The sequence below is a fragment of the Limulus polyphemus genome, unplaced genomic scaffold, assembly GCF_000517525.1.
Source record: "Limulus polyphemus unplaced genomic scaffold, Limulus_polyphemus-2.1.2 Scaffold151, whole genome shotgun sequence".
NCBI classification, from domain to species: domain Eukaryota; kingdom Metazoa; phylum Arthropoda; class Merostomata; order Xiphosura; family Limulidae; genus Limulus; species Limulus polyphemus.
Genome location: NW_013665761.1, coordinates 804782 through 827962, shown reverse-complemented (window position 1 = coordinate 827962; position 23181 = coordinate 804782). Strand labels below are relative to the sequence as shown.

Genomic DNA, 23181 nt, shown 5'->3' with positions numbered 1-23181 from the left:
GATCAGGAAATTATGAATACCCAACTAATTCAAAACGATCTTGGTTGTAATTGACAAGTTACTCCCCTTTAATATTTGTCCACTCAAAAATTGTTTTCTTTGAATAAAAAGCTAAAACAAGCTAAGAAGAGGAGATAATGACGTATCCGCAAAAAATTAATAAAAGAAATAAAATATGAAAACACAAGGCAAACATAGTTTCATTTATGTAATGATTTTATTGAGCTACAAATACGTACATGGTTGCCAAGACAAGAACAAAGAATCCTATATATATATAATTATTATGAACATTTTCCGAGTAATTAGATATTGATAGTGTCACTCTTGTTATACAGCATAACCTAATACCCACTTTAAAATTTAAATAAAAAGGCTTTGTCTGCTTTCTTTATTTCTTCATTCCTATTCGTGTTTACATTATCAAGATATGCGAATATCTCATGAATATTTGTTATGACTTACGAACTACAACTTAACAGCTACAGTGACATCAGAAAAGTTTTGGTGTGTTTACACAGAGAACTCAAGACTGCTTGCAACAAATATTTTATGATATGATATTGATGGAGAATAAAAATCTAAAATAATTAAAGTAAACCGTCTTAGAAATAGCGTGTATGCCATAAAAAGAATGTTTGGATTTGAATATTGTATGCTCCATTTACACCTTTATACAGTTGCAATTTCAAGGCACACATAATGACATGCACCTAATATAATAATATTCGCTTAATTAAACAGGTAAACTTAATTTTACAGGTAAACACTTTATAAGACTGTAAACTTAGCATAATCTTAAAATCATTTTTCAAGGGAAAGATTTGACGTCCTATCAATAATTCATGAATTCTTCCACCAATTATTAGGTACTCCTGATCCAAATGTCTTCACACATCTGCAAGAGAATGAGAATACTGTAAGTGATTAGAAACGTATTAGAAAACTTCAACTATCGTGATACGTACTAAAGTTGCAGTAGTTTTCAATTATTTTCCACACTAGGAAATTCAGATGATGACCATATCGGCAAGGGCTGGGCCTGAGCATACTGGGGAATACGTCGTTTTGGTTACTTTTGCAATATCTGATCATAATGTAAGCCGCGAGTAAGGCTTTCGGGTAATGATATGACCCGCTGACCACCTTTTTTTGGAACCTTTGCTGTAACCAATGTATATCATTATCTATAATTCTATTTTTACAGTATAAATGCTCTGCCATATTAAGTTATAAATTGTTTTTCTTTGTCTATTATCTCTGAATATTTCTTTTTCAATATACATTTTAGAGGTATAGAGACATACCAAGGTTAGACGAAAGTGACGAAATAAATTATGTGTGGAACTCATGATACTAGAAAAATAACAGTTTTGCTCCATATTAATGTCGTAACATCGTAGTATTTAGACGTTTTGGTTTCTCACTGTTATGTTTCAAGTTCTGCTATTTCAATTTCAATTAGAATCATTAAGATGCTAAAAATCGGGTTTCGATACCCAAGGTGAGCACAGCACAAATATCACATTGTGTATCTTTCTGCTTGACAACAAAGAAACAAGGATTATTAAAAATATATATTATATTCCAGTGTAAGAAAAACTAAAAATAACATAATTTGACGTATAATGTAACTTTATTACTAAAAAGAAGAATTTTTTGATAATTGGTTAACAATATGACATTTTCGAGGTTATCATTTAATATCAGAATGAAGGGCAAAAAAAATCCTATATTATTACCTTATCTATTCACATGAAACATACCAATAACCTTTATCGCTTCTTTATATATAAATATAGCAATTAGTTGTGCCACAAATATTTATGAGCGCCTTATACCTGAAACAAGTGATGAATGTTAAAGGTATCGAAAATGTTTAGAATAAGATCAAATTTTTACAGGTTACATCGTCCAAAAAGAAAACAAAAATTTGGTTTAATTTTTTACCCATTTTACTTTTTCTCTGACATTTTACAAATAATCAGTGTAACCATGAATAATATGTTATTTACACGACCAGAAAAATGAATAAAGTGGACAATAGATTTCCTACCTTTCGAAATGAAATGTAAGATTAAATACGGTTAGTTTTTGAAAACTTACTGATTATTGAGACAATATTTTGGCATTAATTAAAACACATGAAATCAGTAAGAATAAATAAATAAACAAACAACAGCAATCCCGTATTTTCTGTTTTTCAATGAAGGCATATTTTCTTCTATTCGAAATACAACTGATAGTGTTTTGAAGAAAATGTTTTCCATAGATATATATAGGTGGTTTTATTTTTTAACATAAAAAACTCCAATTTCAATATGGGTTCTTTAGTAGAATAAATATATTTAAAGCTTATATGTACTTAATATGCGACTAATGAGGAGTTTAAGATTTTCATTGATCTTTATAAAAATATATTACCTTTGACATTTTAAATTACAATGGATTAATTACTTACTTAAAATTTCTGTCTTAGAATGTCCCTTCAAGACTTCCCTTGGAGAATTTATTCTAAGTCACTGTCTCTTGCATATAGTTTTGCTAAATAGAAATAAAACCATTTGATAGTCAAAGCCAAGTGTTTTTTCAAAACATTTAACGGTTAAATTTTAAATATATAAAACACAAGTTTAGCGCAATTGCTGTTACGAGTAAAATAACTGACATTGAATCATGCATTTAACATGCATTTAAAACGTCTAAGTAAGATTTATATAATCATATTTTGAGGTAAAATGACTATTGAAAGAAATATTGATCGAAAATATGCAACCTATCATATTTTGCAAAGGTTTATCTTTAAAACGTAGTTATATTTACTTACAAATTAATGTTAGATACAATCGAATACAGAAATTCGTTCGAACATTGAAAGAGTATGGATTTCATTGTTTTAATATAGGATTTCTCCCTCCAGCAGAGTTGTCTCGGTGGCAGGGATCCGACGTAAAAAACTCACGATTTCTTTGATTTTAGTTATACTTGTATAGAGTGTAGAATACAGTGTGATATGACGATTACATTTTAAAGTTTATAAATCGGGCAAAAAATTGACCAAGCTATGGCTGGCTACATGATCAGCAGAAACCCCGTAATTAATGACTGTACTTCATATTGTGAACCAACGCTACGTGAGCTTTATTCTTCTTCACCCGTCGTTGCATCTGTTTTTCAGATCAGATCCCAATAGATCTTCAACAGATAGCTCCAAGCCACAGTGATCATGACTGGAACTTTGCTAATCTTTGGCATGTCAGTATCAATCACCATTATTCCTTGCACGTCTAAAGTTCTGAGATGTTCGACTTGCAATACGTGCAGTCGCTGTAGATGCAATCATGATGGACAGTAGATGCTATGGCGAAACTCAAAAATAAATTTAGTGCTGATAACAACGGTAGTGATAGTAGTAATAGCCTTCTGCCAGATCAGAAAATAAAGAACAAAACATCAAAAAGAAAAGAATGGTCGCATAATTTTATTTAAGAACGTTGTGATTGTTGCTGATAAGGTGGTGCGATCACTCCGAAACCCAGTAAATACATGTTTGGATACAGCAGATCCTGGACTTTCTAATGGCGTGTGCAACACCTCCAACAAACAATTGTCAGAATTTCTTGTTCGTTGCACTGTGCTGCATAAACACTACTTCGCCCTTGAGTGAGGGAGAGATCCTGTGTTAATAATGTTTTTATAGGTATAATAATTTTTGACATAACAATATTTTACAGCTCATAAATGTAGTTTTGATTAAATCAAATAGCTCAAAAGTCATACGAAAGGTTTTTTGCTCTGCCCATTTATTGTCGTTGCTGAAAAGCTGTCCTTCGTAACTTCTTGAATTGAAGTTTTAGTTGGCTCACTATTTTTTTCAATGCTGCTAAAAGGAACTTCCAAATACTTGACATCTGGAATGAAAATAAAAGTTTCTGATGTGAGTGATTTTAAAACAAATTGAAAATAAATATTTCATAAGAATATGCTGAAAATATTCCAAACTATACAAGAAAATCAAAAATAATTCCAGATGATTTATGCTCTAATCTCCTAGATGGCGTCGTAGTTAAAATATTTAGTGAATACAGTTACAATTTTCGCATTCAGAAACTGTTGTGAACTATGTAATATGTTGCTGAACGCAACTTTGATTTGTGTTGCACTTTCTTTTAAGAATATATATGGGTGTGTATGTTTCTGTTTCTTATATGTGTTTTGCGATTTGCGTTTTTGTGTTGAATATTGGACTTTTATTTATATTTATAAATTTCAATAAAATATGCGGACGTTTAATAGGTTAACTTGTAATCTGTACTTAAATATGGTATTTTGGAGGATTACCATGGCGAGAGAAATAGTATATGTTCATTTTTTGTAATATACTTCTTGTAATATAAATATATGAATAATCACTAGATGAAATTTTTTACAAGCATTTTTTATGCTTATTGATTAGGTCTGTTATGTCTGTTTGTCTTGTCCTGTTTTAAAATGTGTGACCAATGGAAAATTTAAGCTTATCCGCGATTACGTAAAATATATTATGAACTATTTTGTTTTATAAATAATATGATTTGGGACCAAGACTCGGATTATAAATAAACACAATTTGTGGAAATAGACAATACCATTTTACGTAAGTTTTTATATGTTGTACTTTTCGACCAACTTCCTGTACATATCAGATGTGCTTTTCACAGACTGTAACTTCTACATTATAGCCCAAAGTACTTCATTAGTTGTTTTTTACAATGCTGTTTTCAAATAAAAGAGCAATATTGTTGCATACAAATAAAATTCAAAAACGTAATAACTAAAATAAAATTTAAAGGTATGAGAAAAATACGCCCCAAACTCTCTAAATGTGGTTCTCTGTTTGCTGTAGGTGTACAATTAGAGATATCCTTGAAAGTAGGTACAGTTGATGAAGAAGAAATTCATACTTGATGTTAAGAAATTCTCTAACTTTGTGCTTCTGATATAATTCTTAGGTAAATCCTTGCTGTGCCTTTACAGGACATATAGTAGTATAAATGTCATACATATTAGAGATTCGTTAGAAATAATTAAATACTTAATGGTCAGTTAGAACATGAAACACTAAGAACTGCAGTTTCGAACAGTTACAGCTTTAACTAACCAACCTAAAATTACACTAAACTTTAACTTTTCTATTAGAATTAAGTGAAAAGTAGTCTTATATTAGATGAGAAAGAAGTTCCCAGTGTTCCATGGGTAAAGTTTATATTAGATTTTTTGAGATGTTCAGTATAATAAGGTTTGTTTGTTATTTTAAAGCTAAGCACAAAGCTACACAATGAACTATCTGTGCTCTGTCTACTACAGGTATCGAAACCCTGTTTCTAGCGTTGTAAATCTGCGGACATCCCGCTGTGGCACTGGGGGCGTATTATAAGGAAATAATGCACTTAAAAGTAATATTTGTTTGTTTGAATTTATGCACAAAGCTACACAATGGGCTATCTGTGCTCTGCCCACCACGGGTATCGAAACCCGGTTTCTAGCGTTGTAAGCCCACAAACATACCGCTGTGCTACTGGGGGGCTTAAAAGTAATAAACGACGGTTAGATTTTTATGATTATTTTGAATGATAAACGTTGTTAAGAACATTGTTTTGTCTTCAAATGAAAGCTTATAATTCGCTATCTACTTCTAACTTTCATTCAAAACCATTCTGTGAATGAATTCTAGTTTCCATGTTTCGAATTTGCTACTTTCTTATTGATTTTTTTTTACTTTCTTAAAATTAATTGTGTAATTATTCTTTCGTTCTTACATAACTTAGTTTTTATTTTGTTCACCACAGCAGTTGTTACCCCTAGCATCAGCAATTTTTCTTATCATAAAAGTACATAACGTCTCTATTATCTTATCACTACCTCAGGAGTGTCTGTTTTCATTATTTTATAGTTATTTATATTTTAATTATTCATATTATGATTTTTAATACGGTTTTAATTAATTTTCAACTTATAGTATTCATCGGCGAATTTTGGTATTTTTACATTGAATCTTAATTCCAAAATTATTTTGTTAATTTCTTTTTTTTTATATTGTTTTCTTTATTCTTAGCATTTTGTTTTTCATACTTTTATGTTTGTGGTTTCACATAGTCCCTATTTTGTTCTAATCCCTTACATCAGAAATCACTGAAGTACTTCTAATATTTCCTTTTGAAAACCTAACTTAAACACTGTTCTCAGCGTGAGATAAGGAATTGGTTATAGTGGATGTAGTAAACAAATAGTTTGTATCTATTTTTCTAAGTCAGGAATATTTTACTTCCTTCATGTTGCTTTCATTACCAGTTTGAGTTTGATACATCTAGACCTGTTATTACGTATTTCTATTTTAAGGATTATTTTGAATTTTTATTTTAATATGATTTTAATTACCAAATTAAATCTTTTAATCTGGCCGAACCTTGTGACATATATTTGGATTACAATTACACATATAACTAATAGCGAGAGTACTCAACAAACAAATTGATGTATTGTAATCATTATAAGCAAGAGCTTTATATCAAGCTAGTTAGACAAATGTCTGATGTAATCAAAAGCTAAGAATATTCCCTGAAAATCACTTAACTGACATAAATTATGTATACCATTTCCTCATTTCAAGTTATCCCAGAAAGTGGAATCTCTATCTTTCTACTTCTGAAAAGAACGGATATCGTTTCTTATTTTTAATATAGTCTTTATTCATTCTATAGCTCCTATAGAATAGTAATCGTAAAGCTAGTGCTAACATAATTGATATTGTGGCTTTCTATAAATTGAGATCAGAGAAAAATTCTCATCCTCAGTATACCAGGACTACTACTCACCTTTAGATGCCCTGTAATTATTTGTCAAGTACTAGCAATTATAAATGAAAGTATTGCTACTTGAATATTAAAATTACATTAGAATAGGTCTGTTTGTTCCTGAGATTAGAAATCATTAAAAAAAGACTAGTTTTTTTTCATTAAAAGCCATAGGTCATAAGTCCATCGACTTGTGGCTAGCAATATTAATTCTGATCGTCAAAACTACATTCGTTACTTTGTTTAGCGTTACAATTTTTTATTGCTTAAAACTAACAGTTCGATAGCTTTAAAGTCGGGCTCGACTCGTCATCTGAGGGTCGCGTGTTCGAATCTCCATACCACCAAACATGTTCGCCCTTTCAGCCGTGGGGGCGTTATAATGTGACGGTCAATCCCACTATTCGTTGGTAAAAGAGTAGCCCAAGAGTTTGGTGGTGATGACTAGCTGCCCTCCCTCTAGCTTTACACTGCTAAATTAGGGACGGTTAGCGCAGATAGCCCTCGTGTAGATTTGTGCGAAATTCAAACAAACAAGAAGTTTTAAAGTTACTTCGTTTATTATATCTTAACACAGCTTAAGATAATTTGCTAAAGACAAATTAATAGAATTTATACTTCATCACAAAAAGTTTAATTCATATTCTATCAAAAATATGCCCACAGCTGAGACTCCACTTTTATTTAATTAATTGATTCATTCAACAGAAAAAAGTACTAAAATTCAAAGTCATTCAAATGCCAAAATGAAAGTCGCTTTAATGAACAGTGTCGAAAATACAGATTTATAAAACCATATTTTAGAGACCACTTTAACAGCAACACTATCTGGTCTTGAAATGTAAAGAGATCTTCACATTTAAGGAAATGCTGTACGTATAATAAGGCATAGTTCTTTAACAAAGTCTTGTCAGACATTAGAACAAAGTAGATGTGGGTTGGTTCGAAGCGAAATTAGAGAAAAATGATGATATCAAAGAAAAAAAGAATATTTATTAGATTAAGTTACTATTTATTTATTCTCAAGATGAAAAAACGTTATGTTATTGTCGTGATCAAAATATTTTATGGAAGCTATAGTTAGAAGTATATCAAAGGTTGATTACGTCATAATAATATGAATTTGGACTCTCACCAAGTCGTTACAGTCCCCTTCAACACATACATTTATGATCTATCTAACAATCGTGCATATTAACAATGTCCCTGCCTCGTAATTTCCATTGCAAAGAGCTCTGTTATAATCGTTTCATGTTCAAAATATCACTACTCTTTTCTGCATGCTTTCCATGTTCCATCTAATATACGAAGACAACGGTTTCCAGGCACCTGTTTCAACAGACAAATGCGGAACTTGACCAGTATGTCTCTTTTTGAAATAGCATGAATACTCATTATATTCTTCAGCTGCTTGAAGTATGCGACAGTTGAGCAAATACACCTTAGCGATGTTAGTAAACAATGTCTTTACAATGAGCATGAACAGTATACTATAGAGTAAAGATCAAACGCGCGATATCGCAGTATTAAGAAAATGGTAAGATGGATCGAGGATAGTATTCTTCACACATTAAAGAATTGAATTTAGCAGACGATATGTGTAACGAATCAAGGTTCATCTTCCTAGCAAGTCGTATAACTTTCTTGATCAATATACCATACGAGGAAACGAATGGAAACAGTATGTTTTTTAAACGATCAAATATTGAGTTTGGAGACATCTATCGATACATTATCAAAACGCTTGGTGCATATACAGTCGACATACTTAAGGTTTACAAACCTATGGAAGTTTACAGTTTCTTCGGATCTGGCGACATGTAAACTGTTAAGTGTTGTGATGTTGATAAAATGTTCAGATTAATAAAAGATTCGAAACTAATCTATGCTTCAATCGTGAAAAAAGTTTGTCTTCTTAAATAAGTTTTGACAAACACCATGAAGATTGGATACTAGTTAACATGCACCAGGGAATTATGATGTTTGAACATTGTATCTGCGGCACTAGTTGGCCATAGCATTATGAATAAATTAGTTAGTTTATGACATGTGGTAGCATCTGGATTCAGATGTTGTCCTTTTTATCCTAAACGATAATAGTATTAATATATGGGTTGAAAATTTAAAGTATTAGTAGTAGTAGATATTTTAAAGAAATTCATAATTCGAGAAGTATATTAATCTATAACTTTTTTTGCCTTATGATGATGTCGTACTTGTTATGATGATTATAAGATACTTTTTTGTGCATTTTATAACTTGGTGAAACATGTTATCACATTGTAACAATAATGTCTAGATTTTAAGCGAGCCTCAGACTTGGAAGTAAAATTCTGCACGGACGTAGCAAACGGTACACTAGTTTTCGGAAAAACTGAAATATCATACTCTTAGAGATCGGGAACTGAAAAAGAAAGAAAAATCATGCGGTTGCAATAATTTAGGTTACCTACACCTGTTTAACATTGTAAATCAAGTCTCAGACAGCTTAAAGTCAGTTCGTTCAAATGTTATGATCTTTATTAGTCTAAATCAATCAGATTCTGAGACGGGATCAACATCAGAAGAAGGATGAGTCATGCAATGCAGAAGATCCCGTAATTTAATCGTCTTTGCACACTGAAAGCTACACACATCTAATTTCATTCGGTTTGAATACTTAATGCATATATACGTATATATAACGGTTTTATTTCTCACCACCCTCAATGGTAGGGCTCTTCCTTTCCGTTTTTCTTATTTATTTTGCACTTCTTTTCTTTTAAGAGCTGTAATCTTCCCACAACTGATAGTAAGGATGGTATAAATGTGGGACGTTGTTGGCTTGAACACCCACATCTTGCTCTCTTATTATTATTTTCTATACATGCGAAGCCTTGCGAACGAAGATTAAAGACTCATAGACTGTATATCCACACCGCTATGTGGATTCTACTTCTGCAGTCATCTCCAAAACTAGGATACATCTTATATCTCACATTTTATAAAGCCTGTGCCCTAGTGACTTTGTTTTGTTGTTGAGAGTTTTGATTAAGGTGTGTTTTCCATTATATATATATATAGTGTGTGTGTGTGTGTTGAATTCATACACAGTAAAAGCACAACAAGCCCAAGTTATTAGAAAATTAAGAGGGCAACAGATCTATTGTACTTTTCGATATGCATATAAGTGTAGCCGAATTACAAGCTCTTTTATAAGCCTAGTACCAAGCTCCAGACAATGTGAAAAATAGGATTTAAACCCGACATATCATTTGCACCTACTGTGGCATGTGGCCTGAAAAATGAAGAAATTACCTGTAAAATAATACGCAGAACAAATATAGTTGTCAGAAAGCAACTTTAAATGTTCACAGTCTGGTTTTTTCTTCAGCACAGATTATTTATTATTTGGTATCTCCAGATGGATATAGGACATGTAGCTTTTTGTGGAACACGGATGAAAAAAATCAAATGTCTACGTAAACACAAGGAGCACAACCTAATGACCAGGTGGAGGAAAATGACCTTTGTCTGAATAATGTAGGTCAACTTAAACTTGGTCATAAATATTATAAGTAGAAGAATTTCAAATATTAATAACACAAAACCTTTGTTACTTAGTAATATACACAAAGAAACAACTGTACATTTTAAAAATTCCTTTTGATGTAAAACTTTATAATTTACTGGTGTAGACATGTTACATTTTACAACAAATTTTGCGTTACTGGAATTGTGACAGACTAAATTGGAACCTAATCTTATTGAAAAATTCTTTATACGGTATGTTCGTGTTTGTGTGAAGCCTCCAAATTCTAAAATAACAAGCTCTAACAAAACTTGCAAAACAAAAATAATAGAAGATGTATAAATGTACTTCATGAGGATTCCAAATGATCATGTAATGATTGAAAACTTAAAGTGTTAAAAATACTCCAGATAATTTACACTTTTTTAAGCACACATATATATATATATATATATATATATATATATAATAGCGAAATATCTGTATCTCTTGAACCGTTAATCGTAGAAAAAAATACATATATCAAATGCTTCTTTTCAAAAGTACATTACAGGAAAATCATTTTATTTTTTTGCAATACCTAAAATTTCATATCAATATCAACATCTATCCGTCAGTCTTCGTAGGTGCTGAACAGCCAATCTGAGAAAAACTAATTAGAACAAAAATATTTATTTTTCTGAGAAAATTTCATAAAGAAAACGGGACATCCTCTGTTGACTGACTGAAAGAAATATTTTGAAGATAGGAGCATGAACGAATAAAAAACGCATAAAGAGAGGAACGTATTTGAAAATACATTTGTTATTTTTTTGGTTTATATATATTTCTTTATTTTGTTTCTCTTGTCGGTATTACATACATGCAAGATTGTATTGTAACATGCCAAAAAAAAATTGATTTGAATATCCCCATTTTGACACTTTGTATAGAAATGACATCTGTCAAAAAGCACTCATTTTGGTAGCGGTCTTTTCTTGCGATTAGTTGAATGACAAGGAACAGTGGCATACAGCGAGAAAAAAAAAAAACGAGGCTACTTCGCGAATCTGAGTGGTCTATTGTGGTGGATGCACCCACTGCATCGTAACCAAATATTTTTGCCAACAATGCATTACAGTGAGTCTTCTTTACTTATAAACAAACACAATGCAATTTTCCTTATTGAAACTACACAAGGACTGACAAAATAAAGTTGTAAACTATCCATTAGACAATCGTATTTCGTAGACACTGTGGTCCAAAGCACTAAGTTAACTGCACATTTTTTATTTATTCATCATCAGTTTAGAAAATTTACTGCTGGATTGTACCAACGGGAATATGCTAGGTTTATCATAAAATTACTTTCTATTGTCTTCAATAATAGTCCTTTTCTATTTTAGACCGAACTTCAATGTCATTCCTTTAGTATAAGAAGCAAAAATTATTAATGTTTATATTCGTCTTCAAAATTAAGTTGAAACGAGAAATCTCGTAACCAAAATACCTAGAGATTTCTTTGAAGAATTTTCTGGAGGCAGTTGTGATATAATGTTCTGATAGTTTTCCTCGGACTTGCTGTCTTGAAACTAATGTGTTTAACGACGTTTCCGTAATATGTAGCAGACCTGATGAGAGCAAACGAAGGATTATGGAAACGTCGCCCAGCTCACCTTGTAGTCTCAAAGCAGAAACTTCATAGGAAACGTACCAGAACATACATACATGGAAACTGTAACATGGCTAATAAGCATAACATTTTTTTTTCTGGACAAACGGTTAAAACAAATAACCAAAATTATAATGATGGTATTATACAATATATGAATAATACAGATAAAAGTAGATGAGAAACGTATTTAATTAATTAAACTTAAGAAACGTTGATCATTCAGTGACCATATTGAGCATTAAATATTTTGAACCCTGATTACTGTGATATCAAGTAATATAAAATAACTCAAAATTTATTTTGACTTCATAAATGCAAAAATATAATGTTACCTAAAAATGGCCAAATACTGATATGAGTAACTACACATTAATGTAATATAAATTTCTCCAGTGATGGAATGTTTAGTCAATATTTTTTTAGAAAAATGCCTTGGCTGAAGATTTATCAGTTCTGTGCACGAGGCATATATGCCATCACCATGTGACGTGAATGAAATTCTTTATTCACATTGAATACGTTTAAAAACAATATTCTGCGGATAGCTCTTTAGCATGTATTCTTACACGATCCAATTGTCTTTATGCTTCCCCTTCTTGTATACAAAGCTGTCATTTATCTTTAGTAAATAACCAAATCTTCAGATATTAAAGATCTCCATCAAGTAATACGTACTGTCCAAAATTAAAGTCCTCAAGTGGGACAGCGGAAGGTTTACGGACCAATAATGTTAGAAGGGGTTGATTCCCCGCGCTGTATACAGCAGACAGCTCAATGTAGATTTGCTGTAAAATAAACAAAAACAACTAAAATAAAAAATGTAAAATTCTTATTCTTCTGTGAGCTTCATATCTGACAGTTGGCCACTTCAACATTTTGAGACTGATGATCTTGCTGCAGTTCAGTGATACCAGCTAAAAACCTTAAATTATTATGGTGTTTATAGTTGCTTCAAGTTTAAGTTTTTGTGATCAGATCTTTTTGGTATATTTCTGTGCACTGTATAATCATACGAAATTTGAGGTAAGCTTTGTGGAATAGTTTAGGAAGATTGTTTGTTGAATAATTCCCAGAAAGTCAAACAAACAGTTTTTTATGTTTCTGTCATAACTTCAGCTCATTTGTAAAATACTTCTGAGACATGATGTTGCAAAATGTCGAATCTGTTTCACAAATCTCCATTTGGCAATCCTAACTTTGGTGGCATTAACATGAGTAATAATTAATCACGACATTCAGTTTACCTGGATATTTTTGAGGTTACATTGTACTAACTCCAAAATCAAATTTACAGCAGGTGCATTTGGTAGACCTGTATAACATTTCACTTTTAGATCAGTCTGTGTGTGTTTCATAAAATTAGTTTGGCTAAATCTATGTTTAATAATTAATTTTCTTCTTGTAAGCACCGTATTTCATGGAGTAGTTGAGTTTTTTAAAGAACTATGCATTTTCTGTGCACTTCATCTATCACCGTGTTTTGTTAACTATTGCATCATTTGTAATAACCACTGATAGTTATGACAACCCTTCACTCGCAAGTTATGGAATTAGGTGACTGTTTAGACGTTTAGCAGTCCTTTCATATCTGGCCTTACGTTTTTCACCCCTTTTTTTTTTATTAAATGACCAAAGTCGGAATATAGCCTGCATGATTTGAAACAAGTAAAAGATTACCTATAAATAAGTAATAGAATAAATAAGTAAAATAATCTGCCATGGTTAGACATAGCATTATCATTTCTTAACTGTAATCACATTCTAAGAACAGTTGAAATTTTGATTACATAGTTAGAAATTACGAAAAACACATTTGCAAGATTCAAATCCAACACTTCTCTCTTATGCTTAAATACTCAGCTCTACATTTATATTTGTAGTGCTGCATGCAGAAGTAACTTGATCATTCAGCAAAATCATGATATAATTATAAAAGTTCTGGTATTAATTTTAGATTTCAATATCTGACAGAAAATATAAGCAAATTGAAATTATACTTATCTTAAAACATTGGTACTAGGCCTATTACATTTTAAAACACTACATTTTTCAAGAATTAGAAGAATGTATAATAATAATAGTACTCATCATAACAATTGTTATTGTATCAAATGGCTAATACGTTGTAACCCAGGAAGTCTGAAGAGATCTGTGTTGAGTAAAACGCGTCGTCGGTAGTGGATATGACAAATATAGTATGGTTGTAATACTATTATTACACATTCCTCTAATTCTTGGAAATTTCTAAAGGACTAGATTAAGAATGTAGTGCTTACAAATGTAATAAGCCTAATTCTAATGCTTTATGACAAGTATAATTGTAATCTATCTTCACATGCTTCTAACAGCCGTAAACACCATAAAAATACAAGTCAATTTCTGAAAAAGTTTTAACAGGCTTAATCACAGTACTAGTACTGCCTTTCAAACCTCAACATATAACAAAAATCTCTACAAAATATTTTGAGCGTTATATTCATCACATAAAACTTTAAGAACATATATTGTAATTCAGACATATAAAAGAAGTTGTTCAACAGTAGAAGTAGTCAAAACTATTCCTACAGAGCTCTGTAAGTTTAAATTAGAATTAATAAAACAAAACATTAACAGCTAAACTTACTCATTAATAACAAAATTTTAGGAAAACGTTATAATACATTAACTAGATTTTTCCATTACCAAACTATTTATACCAACTAGACTAATACTTTCTATACTTGTTACCACAGATACGATTTTGGTTATGAATATATGATATTAAATAAAATGTTAACAGATGTATTAATATTAACACTTACCACATAATTAATGGCATAGACGACCAAGCTCGTTGTATTGTTTTAATCCGTTTCTCAGTATTTAAAGGATTTCGGAAACATTTAAATCTATACTTTTTTGACAATTTGTTTGTTCATACAATGCCACAAAAACCTGCCAGAATAATACTTTTGATGTTTTTGAAAAAGTATATTAAAAAATAATCGATCAGAAAAATGGTAGCTTAAAGCACATACAAGTTTTCTTTTTCTTTTTTTCCTACGCAGACTATTCACGAGAGCTGTGACGACAAATCGCTAGACTTACGTGTCGTGAGAGCAGCCTGCGTACACGTGAATTATATCACTTTCCAGATGGATATTCTTCTTGATTGTGTTGCGTGTCTAAGGCACGTGGACGGCTGTTGCCACTAGCTATTGTGTTCGTGGATTCGCACTCGTTACAAATCACCACACTTTGCTTACTACAGCTAGGGTACGACTTGTCACAGGTCTTTTTCTGGATGGTTTTTTTGGAACCCCAATTTAATCTAAATTCTCTTGTTTTCCAAAGCCGTCAGGAACAAGGAATATCTCTATCATGGAAATTCTGAATATCCTTTCTTACATCTTCATGGTCTGAGAGTAGTAATATTTGTCATCTAAAAGGCTGTTACATACCCTTGTCACAGGTAATAAATGTTTGTCATCGGAAAGGCTGTTACATACCCTTGTCACAGGTAATACACGTTTGTCATCGGAAAAGCTGTTACTTACCTTTCTCACAGGTAATCAATGTTTGTCTTCGGAAAGGCTGTTACTTACCCTTTTCACAGGTAATAAATGTTTGTCATCGGAAAGGCTGTTACTTACCCTTCTCACAGGTAATCAGTGTTTGTCATCGGAAAGGCTGTTACATACCCTTGTCACAGGTAATAAATGTTTGTCATCGGAAAGGCTGTTACATACCTTTCTCAGAGGTAATCAATGTTTGTCGTCAAAAAGGCTGTTACATACTCGTCTCACAGGTAATAAATGTTTGTCATCGGAAAGGCTGTTACTTACCCTTCTCACAGGTAACCAATGTTTGTACAATTCTGATACATGATCTTCCATAATGGCGACTTTATAATGGCTCTAGTTGTCACATGACTTTGTGATTCACATTTTCAAAATCGTGTTAATAAAACGTCCTTAACACTCTGTATACCTTATAAAGTGCAGTATATTAGTCGACAAAAGACAAGTGACAGCTGAAAATGTAGAAATCGTTGTTAAAAATATTGGTGGGTGCTTATGAACACAGCACAGATGCCGTTATGACGAGAGAAGAAAACATGAATAAAAGATTCCATTAACAAACTTTAAAAATCATATAGTTTAAGCTATCTGTGATATAGTAGAATGAACGTACCTGGTATTACATCAGGGCATTTTTCTTCAAGGGAATCTTTCGAATCACTTTCGATAGTCGTAGAGCCTTTCCACTCGCAATTTGAACAATGCCTACAATATATATATATAATTACATGCATAAACACTTATACATACTGTATGCATATATACAGGCAAAACTGCAAGTTGTACAATCCCATGAGTAAAGTTATCGAACAATTACAAGTTATAGGTTACTTATTAAAGTATTTTAAAACAATAAATTCGCTTTAAGTTCGCGGTTAGTTAATACATATTTTAAACTTATGTGATTTCCCACTGACCTGTTTATACACTGAGCTAGTTTAATATTACTATTCAGAAAAGTAGCTAATGTGGAAGTTAGTTCTTTCAATTTTTATCACGTATAATCATTGTTTATCGCAAAATATATGCTCATCAAGTTATGTTGAAGAATTAATATACATTTAAGTATTGAAACTGGATCGTTTTTGCTGATTAAAGTTGCCTTAGACAACCATCTCCAGTCAGTAAATTAAGGGGCAGATCTTAATGGCCGGAAATCAACAGCACGGAAGGTTAACTTCTTCTACGCAAGAAAAGGTCAGGAAATAAAAATAGAATACATTCGACAGACAAGTTCAATAAATGAAGAAAAACTATTTCCGTTAAGTTTGTGATAGCTATTTATTTTACACCAGCTTTGAATGAATTATCTTCATTCAACTACCCCCTCAGTGGCTCAGCGGTAAATCTGAGCACTTATAACGCTAAAAACATTAAATTAAATTGCATTCAGTATTTTTTGCGAAACATATTTTATCTGCATTACCATTTTCGTCCTCAGATGGGACAGCGGTGAGTGTACGAACTTACAGCACTAAAATCAGGGGTTCGATTACTCACAGTGAACGCAGCAGATAGCCCAATATGGCTTTCCTCTAAAACGAAACAAACAAATAAACAAAGAGCATTACAATTTTCCCCTAGTTTTCCAACATAGAAATTATTTTGCGCCTTGACACAATCCATTTGGCTAAAGTTGACTACTTGTATAAGAGAAAAGCACAGTAATTTTCTCTAATATCAATTTCGAATAAATGTCAGTGAAGCACTAGATGTGTCAAAAAATTACATATTAGCATATACTTTAACATAATATTTAGATACACTCATAATCATTGAGATAACTGACACTATGACACGAGCGTGAATCAGGGTATTTTCCCAGACTGTGAATCCGGCGATTTCATGGTTCAAAACTTATTACAAAATAATAATAATAATATCAAATATCTCCGCATTCTAAAGCTATGGATGCGTTGTGAGATTGATGGTAAGTTCTCTGTTTTCTGTTACACAAGAGAAGTCCAAGTTTTGTCGATTGGTGCTGCTGGCAAGTTGCTGTTCCTTTAGTTTTTCATTCCAAATTAGGAACGGCTAAGAGAAGACAACCCATATGTAGAATGAGTGAAGTCCTAATATAAACAAAATGACAGCGGTACGTTAAGCCTATGGATCTTAAAGTTGTATATTCTTGTAAGGAGATTTAGGTTTTGTGTCCGACTACGTGTAATCGCTTAGTGACAACTAGAATAACATTACGCGGTAAATTATCTTCTCTTCTGTGAAAAAAAAATCCGTTGTGAGAAATGCATCAAATTTTTTAAGGCCTTCGGGAACGATAAATAACATAAATTAATTTTAATAAGGTAGTGACAGTGTCTTATAAAAACGGAGAATGCTGTTAAACTTGTGTGCCAACTCCTGTTAGCAAATGGAATAAAGTCAGTAAACGTATATATAACATATCAGTTATATAAATTTTATATAAAAGTTTTGTAGTTAAACATAAAGCTAAGCAACTGGCTACCTGAGCTATTTCCACCACGGAAGTCGAAACCCGATTTTAGCCTTATAACCCCATAGAGTTATCACTGGAAAGCGTGTCTAAGGTAAAAAAGATTGTAACACAGAGATATTACCTTATCTTAGAGGATTATCATACTACTCGACCAAATTCAAGACAGCGCTGAACATAAAGACACATAAATAAACCTAGGGTTTAAGTAACAGTGCGTAGAAAGTAAAATTTTAGAAAAACACTACACAGCGATGGTGATATACCATTAATCATATTTAACCTCTATTGCAAGCTCACATGTGAAATAAAATCAGTGCTAAACTTCTAATCAGAAAATTAAAAAAGAGAATTTAGGAGCAGACGTGTACTCAAGCTCCCAATATTCCACATTTAAAATTACTTCTAACCATTTACAAACAGTTTTAGGAAGGATTTTGCACTTAGTGAAACATAAAAGCTAAGAGAGTTAAAAATAAAAAACATATAGCAGGTTACTACAGAGTGTACAATTAGGCAGTAAAAGGAAGAAAGGCGTAGCTAGCTAGTTTACCGATACTAGGCAAGGTTTTACTTCCTTAATTTTACTTTCAATTCCTTAGGACTACAAAGCAGATGTAATAATATGTACTTACTTATCAAAACCTGAGTACATATTAAAGTAATAGTTAGCATATGACTACAAAATGAGTTCAGAATATTACAGATACGGAAATTTAACATGTTGCTTGCATCATCTCCAATTTCTGTGCAATTTAATGCTTGAAGAAATTGTTGCCAGTTCAACAAGCTTTATTTCTGTCATGATTGACCTCAGATATTTAACTTATTTGAATTTGGAAAAGCATATTAATCCACTAGCAACAATAATGAGCAAAGTCAGTAGAATTCGCGAGAGGACCTGAAAATTATCATACACATTTGTTCCACTATCAGTTGTCTCGCTAACTCGTAGACGAATTGAAAATCCATCAAATGTTTCAGCAAGTTCCTTAGTACAATTTTTGACAAGTCAGCAAGAAGTACAGGAAACAGAACAATAACCTGATTCTCTGGAGTGGCTGTGTCAACAATTTTGTTAAAGAAATTTATCCTGAAGTTCTGCTATGAATCACGAATATCTTTATACAACTTTAGTATAAAAAATGTCTTATTTTTATTAAGTAAATCTAATGTTCTTGCGAAACATTTTCGGTGAGTTTCTTTTTTCTTCAAGTTCCCTTACGCCACCAATATCTTTGCAATGTTTTCAGTGGCCCTGTACAGGTGAAGGAATTTTTTTTGTTTGTAGTTGCAGAATAGCTTGAGATGTGAGATAATAACTGTCTTCCAGTTGCTTCCTGGCGAGTTTGATCTCAAAAAGTTATGCCAAATCATAAGAAAAGACATAAATTTGGAACTTAGTATCTTTACTGTTCCTCTGAGCATGAGAGATTATTGTTTTCTATAATGAAGACCAAAGTAATGTAAATCTCTCTCAGCTAATGTCAGATTGCATGAACATTATTACTTATACTTTCCCATTGCATGTCATTGAATAGCTACACAGTTAACCGATAAAAATGTTGTACCAATACTTCCTGATGATTTCAAATAGAGAAGCGGACTTAGATACTGAGAATTAAGTCGAAGAATATACCTACTACAGTGTAACAGTAGACTGCATCATTCAAAATGTTATTCAGAGAGTATGCATTGCATGTTACAAATAGTGGCATGGTACAAAAAAATATTGGATTTAAGTCAATAATTATTTTTAAGAGATCACTGTTCGTGAGTTTCACGTTGTCTCTTTTGTCATATAATTTTGTCAGTCAGTCAGGAGAAGTTATATTTCCTCACATATGCCTAGTAAACCTTGATCATATCAGTTCTACTTGTTTCTTTTAGCACAAAGTTCAAGGAAATGCTTATAGATTTTGACCTAACCATCTCCTCTTGCAGATGCCCCAGTAGCTGTAACAAACCAGATGATCATTCTGTGTAGTTTTAATTACAGAGTACAGTCGAGCACAGTGAAGATTTACGTAACATTTCTAGTAACAGTCAAAACAAGAGTCTGAATTATCTTGCACAGAAATTGAATTAACTCATTTTGGATGCCCTTCCCCAGACCGTAATCCTACTTATGATTTTCTTGTGTAGTAATTCTTCTAAGATTGCGAATCGAGCGCCCTAACCACCTGGCCATGCCAAGCGCATTTGTTTAGTTTCATAACAGTGAAAAGTTAGCTGCACCGAAATTTATTGAAAACTAAAAATACTGAATCCTGTGTGACTAAGAATTGAACCCATTGTTTTAGTCGTTAGTTTTGGTTGTTATATCTTCCTATGTAATAATTTGTTGAAAGTTCTTTCCTTTCCATTGTTGTAATGGACGCATTTCGACAAACAGCTGTGTTGGTTTTTGGTCATTTAGCTGGATCAGCCAAATCAAATACACATGTGTTTTCGGCTTCTGTCTTCGTTTCTTCTTTAATATTGTATTTGTCATGAACAGCTATAATTTCTTCAATTTAGGATACAGAATAACAGAAAATTATAACGTTTATATTTTCACTAGTTTTTAGCACCAGTGGTTTCTTGACTCATTTTAACGTTAGACACTTTACTTTCTTTTACTGTGTTTTCGTTAAGCAGCTCTATATTTTGTTACACTAGGGGTTGCCTAGTTTTTTATCCGATAGCGCTGTACCTTTCCAGCTATTTTAATAATCACATATCTGTATAAACAGCATAATGAAACCTAAGTCGTCTATGTCAATAAGTATTATTACTAGCAGAATGAGAGATAGGAATTTCTCTTTGAATTTCCCAAATGTTGGTAGGACACCCATTTTGCGTGTTTCTTACCTTTGATTGAGTTTCAACTAGAAAATTTTACATGTACAAGTCATTCTCGTCCAAATTGTCTAGGCGGAATTGAATAGAGAACAGGCGCTAAAAGCTGGTAACGTGTGAGTAGTTCTATTCAGGCTAAACTATCAACAAACATTTCAACGGTTCAGATATTTCATTTATATCAGCGCAAGTGACTGGAATTCAATAAATTTCAACTATTTATGGCAGCTGCTTATGTTTTATACAACAACTTCTTACCGCACGATAGTGATATAAGAAAGGCAACCTCAAGCTGACTTGAATTGTCACAGAAAATGTTAAAAAAATAAAGAAACTAAGGAACAGTGACTACCTAGTTTTCATTTCAGTGCTTATAAAAGTGCTTAAAACATCATGCAAGAAAAAAAGTCAACTTTTTACTTTGTTACTTTTATAGTTGAATGTATTGTCGTTCGTGGTATTTTCTCGCATAGTAGGTGTATTACTGCTATTTCTGTGCGTGATCTGTGCATTATATTACTACATTGTTGTCAACCTCTTCTAAAAACAGTTCTTTAGTAACGTAATGACAATTCTAGTACTGGGTCTGTAGTAAATAAAGACTGAACCTAAAGATATCTCGTTTCTTGGCAGAATAGTAATTGACGAGGAATTTGTCGATATATTGCATTTGTTCTAATAATTTGAATGCTCTTAATTATTTTACTGTCTGCCTGTCTGTAGAGAGAATCAGCATAAAATGGTTGCTGAAAATGTTACCGAAAGCTTGTGATATGCAAGAAATGAAAAGAAACGTGAAAAGGAAAGCCTCTTTATTGTTTCTTAATATACGTTCATCGACAACTTTAAGTACAATGATTTGAGTAAAATCTTTACATGCATTTCGAAACGACTTCTACAGATTATCACAGGGAAATGGAGGCAGTTTTACTCTTCTATATTCCATTGTCTGCTTACAAAACTTCTGTTAAGTAAAATATTAAATAACAACATTAAGAGAAAAGATACACTGTTACAACCTCCTACTGCCATCTTTACACACTTCAGATGCAGTTCAAAGTATAGGGCATTATAATTTTAAATCTGAATAGAACGTTGTACGCATGTAGATTAATCGGCCAGGTCAGATCCCTTTAAGTATAACCGTTCCTAATTTTGAATATTCAATAGAAGGAAAACAACCCAAAGCACCCGCCGCCAAACGTCTTTTTTATTGATTTTTTGAACCGAATAACGCGACCACAGTTGAAAGTGCCAAGCATGTCTAGCGTACAACGTTTTGAACCCTGAATCGTTTGACTTGCAGCCATTAAGCTAAGCCCAGCCTACAGCACAGAGATTTGACTATTCAGTCACACTGCACTATATGTGTATCATAATTATTATTTAAATTACATTTTTATTGTATATATTTATTATTTACAGTTCAATTTATACAGATCACGTTGAGTCTGTGATATGAACTTAAAAAGATCAAACATTTGATTATTGTTCGACAAATTCTATTCACATCTTTTGTCTAATCACTTTTTACGTTTTGCTTATAAATACGACTTCTGCCAAAACCTAGAAAATGACATAAACCAAATAAAATTGTCATGTCTAATAGTTTCAAATATAAGTGACAACATTAATTATTTGTGTAATCACAGACGTTTGTGTCTGGAGAACACTGTTTGCAGGTGTTATATTGTAAAATATATTTAATATATGTTTTGTTCTATTCAATGCAGTTTGTTTACCCGATTTTGAGGTTCATAGGGCAGATTATCTCTTTAATTATAATTCGTTTTCACTTGAGTTGTAATTCGAGGTTAAATGTGTTACATTTCTTCCATGCTAGCACAAACCTAACTAGTTTTGTAATAACTAATTGTGAGCATTAAAACTTGGGGGAATCTAAAAATATTGTGGTGACTGTGTTTTCATAAAACTATATATTGATAAAACAATACATCAGGGCTAATTTATTTGAATAATTTTTGAAGAAGTAAAAATTCAGAAGAGAAACATTCGAACCCGAGAATTTACTAGCTATAAACTAACTAACTTGAAGAAATTTATCATGAATTTTGAGCTACGGCAAATGCGTTTTTAATCTCATACTCCTAGCATCACATCTTCGGTTTGTTTGAAGATTTTAAAGTCAAGAGCGCAAGCCTACTGAAGTGGTTTGCTATTAAGAATTAATAATGTCTCAAATGAACATCCTTGCACCTTTGGCTTTAAGTACTTTGTATCCTTCAAGAGTTTTTGCCAAGTTCCATAAAGTAAAATGAACTGAAAGTTAAGTGAATAGAGAAGTGGCGGCTTAATTTGTTTAGCGA

At 32.1% G+C, this 23181-nt stretch overlaps 1 protein-coding gene across 1 annotated transcript in view; it reads right to left on the bottom strand.

Moving 5' to 3' along the window:
* Window positions 1-234: 234 nt before the first annotated feature.
* The window catches only part of LOC106476016 (hemicentin-1-like), a 209307-nt gene continuing 186360 nt past the window's right edge, over window positions 235-23181 (bottom strand). Inside the window, exons 13-16 of the mRNA XM_013936691.2 lie at window positions 16172-16263; window positions 3781-3911; window positions 2462-2544; window positions 235-898 (exon numbers count right to left, since the gene is read on the bottom strand). Of these exons, the coding sequence (XP_013792145.2) occupies window positions 2515-2544; window positions 3781-3911; window positions 16172-16263 (253 nt within the window). The 3' untranslated portion in view covers window positions 235-898; window positions 2462-2514. The remainder of the gene's footprint in view (window positions 899-2461; window positions 2545-3780; window positions 3912-16171; window positions 16264-23181) is intronic.